Raw genomic sequence first — 2,571 nt, 5'->3', positions numbered from 1 at the left:
GTGGTGGTGCATACCTGTAGTCCCAGCTAATTGTGGGGCTGAGGTGGGAGGATCACTTGAGCCTGGGAGGTCTAGGCTGCAGTGAGCCAAGATCATGCCACAGCACTCCAGCCTGGGTGACAGAGAGACCCTATCTCTTAAAAAAAAAAAAAAAAAGAAAGAAAGAAAAAAAAGTAGCTGAAACAATGAAAAAAAATTTTTTAATTCCCCTATAACAAGAAGTCCAGAGATGGGTGGCCCTAGGGCTGGTGAAGTCAACAGCTAAAAGACATTAGGGCTTTTGTTCAACAACTCAGTAATTCTCTCAGACATTTTTTCATGTCACAAGACAGCTGCTGCAGCTCCAAACATCACATTCTCGTATGACAATGTCTAAAGGCAGGAAGGAAGGGGCATTTCCTTTCGTAGAGTTTTTTTTTATAAGGATGAAAATCTGTTCCAGAAGATTTTGCCTTGAGTCCCATTGGCTAAAACTGGGTTCCATGCATGTGCCCTAGCTGCAAGGGATGCTGGGAATCCCAGTATCTAGCACTTCCTCCTGGACTGTGGGAAGCTGACTCTGCCAGGGTGACAATGGCTGTTCATAGACAGCTTGCCCATGTACAGTGGGGAATGAAGAGTCCTGTACTCTCCTCCTCAATGCCCGTGTCTCTCCCACCACTGCAGGTCAGAGGACTCCCAGCTCCCAACCCCACAGTTAGCCAGCCCAGAGCCAGGAGACAAGAGTAATGAACCTGAAGATGCTGGGACCAGAGACCCAGACCCCACTCCAGAGGGAGCCTGGCAGTCAGACAGCAGCTCCGGAAGCAGAGCCCTGGATGAAGGTTTGTCCCTGTGTGCCCAGTCTTCCTGCCAGGCTCACGGTCCCTCCAGCTATGTTCAGCCCTGTTCTCAGGGTCCTGTCTGCATCCATGCTACCCGTGCGCCCAGTCTTCCTGCCAGGTTCATAGTCCCTCAGGCTGTGTCAGCCCTGCTCTCAGGGGTCTGTCTGCGTCCATGCTACCACCAGCCTCCAAACAGAGCCCACTCCCACCAGCTGCTCAGGCTGGGCTGGGGCCCTTTCCCCCAGCCCCATCATCCTAAGAACCTAGGCCTGGAGAATCTGGGGGGTTTAGAGCCATCTGGAGGTCAGGATACCTCGAGACGTTCCCAAACTTGCCAGGTGGCCAGGGTCACCTTTAAAAGCATGGATGCAGGCTGGATGTGGTAGCTCACACCTGTGATCCCAGCGCTTTGGGGGGCTGAGGCGGGTAGATCACTTGAGTTCAGGGGTTTGAGACCAGCCTGGCAACATGGCAAAAGCTGGCTCTACCCAAAATACAAACAGATTAGCCCAGTGTGGTGGCACGTGCCTATAATCCCAGCTACTTGTGGGCACTGAGGCAGGAGGATCACTTGAGTCTGGGAGGTCGAGGCTGCAGTGAGCCGAGATTGTGCCACTGCACTCCAGCCTAGGTGACAGAGTGGGGCCCTGCCCTACCCCCCAAAAAAAAAGAAAAAAAAAAAAAGAAAAACATGGATGCCCAGGCCCACCCCGGATCTCTGCATGTGATTCTCTGGGGCGGTGGGGGTGAGGTCATAAGCCTGGTTTTGTTTTTAAACAGCTGTATCGGTTAGGAGATCGTTTGTCTCCCAGTGTCAGATCATTCAGCCCAAACCGGCTTAAGTTAAAAGAGAATGTATTGGTTCACGTAGCTTCAAAGTCCACGCAAGCTTCAGGCACAGCTGAAATGTCAGCAGCGCCGCTGTCTCGACGCCTGGCCCTGCATTGCTCTACAGCGATTCATTTCACAGGAGGCACTCCCCCCATAGTGGCAAGATGGTCACCAGCGGCTCCAGGCCCGGTCCTCTCAACTTCCAGGCCAGAAGCATGGAGGGCATTTCTCTTCCCTGCAAGTTTTGAGTCCAAGTCTTGGGCTAACTCCAGTGGCTCCCACAGGGTCCCTTGCCCTTCCTGAACTAGTCGCAGAGGAGGCTGCACTCAGCCTGGCTGGGCCTGACTCAAGTGCCCCTGGAGCTGGGTGGAGAGGAAGAGGAGGAAGTGGGACTCCCCTGGGGACAGGGATGGGGACTGAGGTTGCGCAGCAGAACACCAGGGGGCCACACAGACCCCCGGGCTTCCTGATGCTGCTGCAGGCGGGAGCCCACCGTCAAGGCCAAGCAACACTGGGGACCACAGACAGTCACATGCGTCACACCCCCTTCCTCCACATTACTCCAAACATTAGATGCCTGCAGTTCCCTGAGCATTGAAAATCTGTCCATCCTGGTGCCTGTACCTTGAGGAACCCACCCCAGCTCCTAAGAGACTGGCTTGGCCTTTCCTGACTGGGGTTGCCACGGCCTAAAATGGAAATAACACTTATCTCTGAGACCACAGACAGGGCCTGGCTTGTGTCATCTTAGAAAACAGGGAAGAAGTCAGGCACAATGGTTCATGCCTGTAATTCCAACATTTTGGGAGGCTGAGACAGGAGGATCACTTGAGCCCAGGAGTTTGAGGCTGCAGTGAGCTATCATCACACCACTGTACTCCAGCCTGGGTGACAGAGCAAGACTCTGTCTCTTTAA

General features: G+C 53.6%; 1 protein-coding gene across 1 annotated transcript in view; it reads left to right on the top strand.

Moving 5' to 3' along the window:
* Window positions 1–2,571, top strand: part of EFCC1 (EF-hand and coiled-coil domain containing 1) — a 43,691-nt gene that overhangs the window by 32,046 nt on the left and 9,074 nt on the right. Inside the window, exon 3 of the mRNA XM_012002218.1 lies at window positions 667–824. Within this exon, the coding sequence (XP_011857608.1) occupies window positions 667–824 (158 nt within the window). The remainder of the gene's footprint in view (window positions 1–666; window positions 825–2,571) is intronic.

The sequence above is a fragment of the Mandrillus leucophaeus genome, unplaced genomic scaffold, assembly GCF_000951045.1.
Source record: "Mandrillus leucophaeus isolate KB7577 unplaced genomic scaffold, Mleu.le_1.0 Scaffold680, whole genome shotgun sequence".
In the NCBI taxonomy this organism is placed as follows: Eukaryota; Metazoa; Chordata; class Mammalia; order Primates; family Cercopithecidae; genus Mandrillus; species Mandrillus leucophaeus.
The sequence above is the reverse complement of the archived record's forward strand: the minus strand, read 5'-3'. Positions and strand labels throughout refer to the sequence as shown.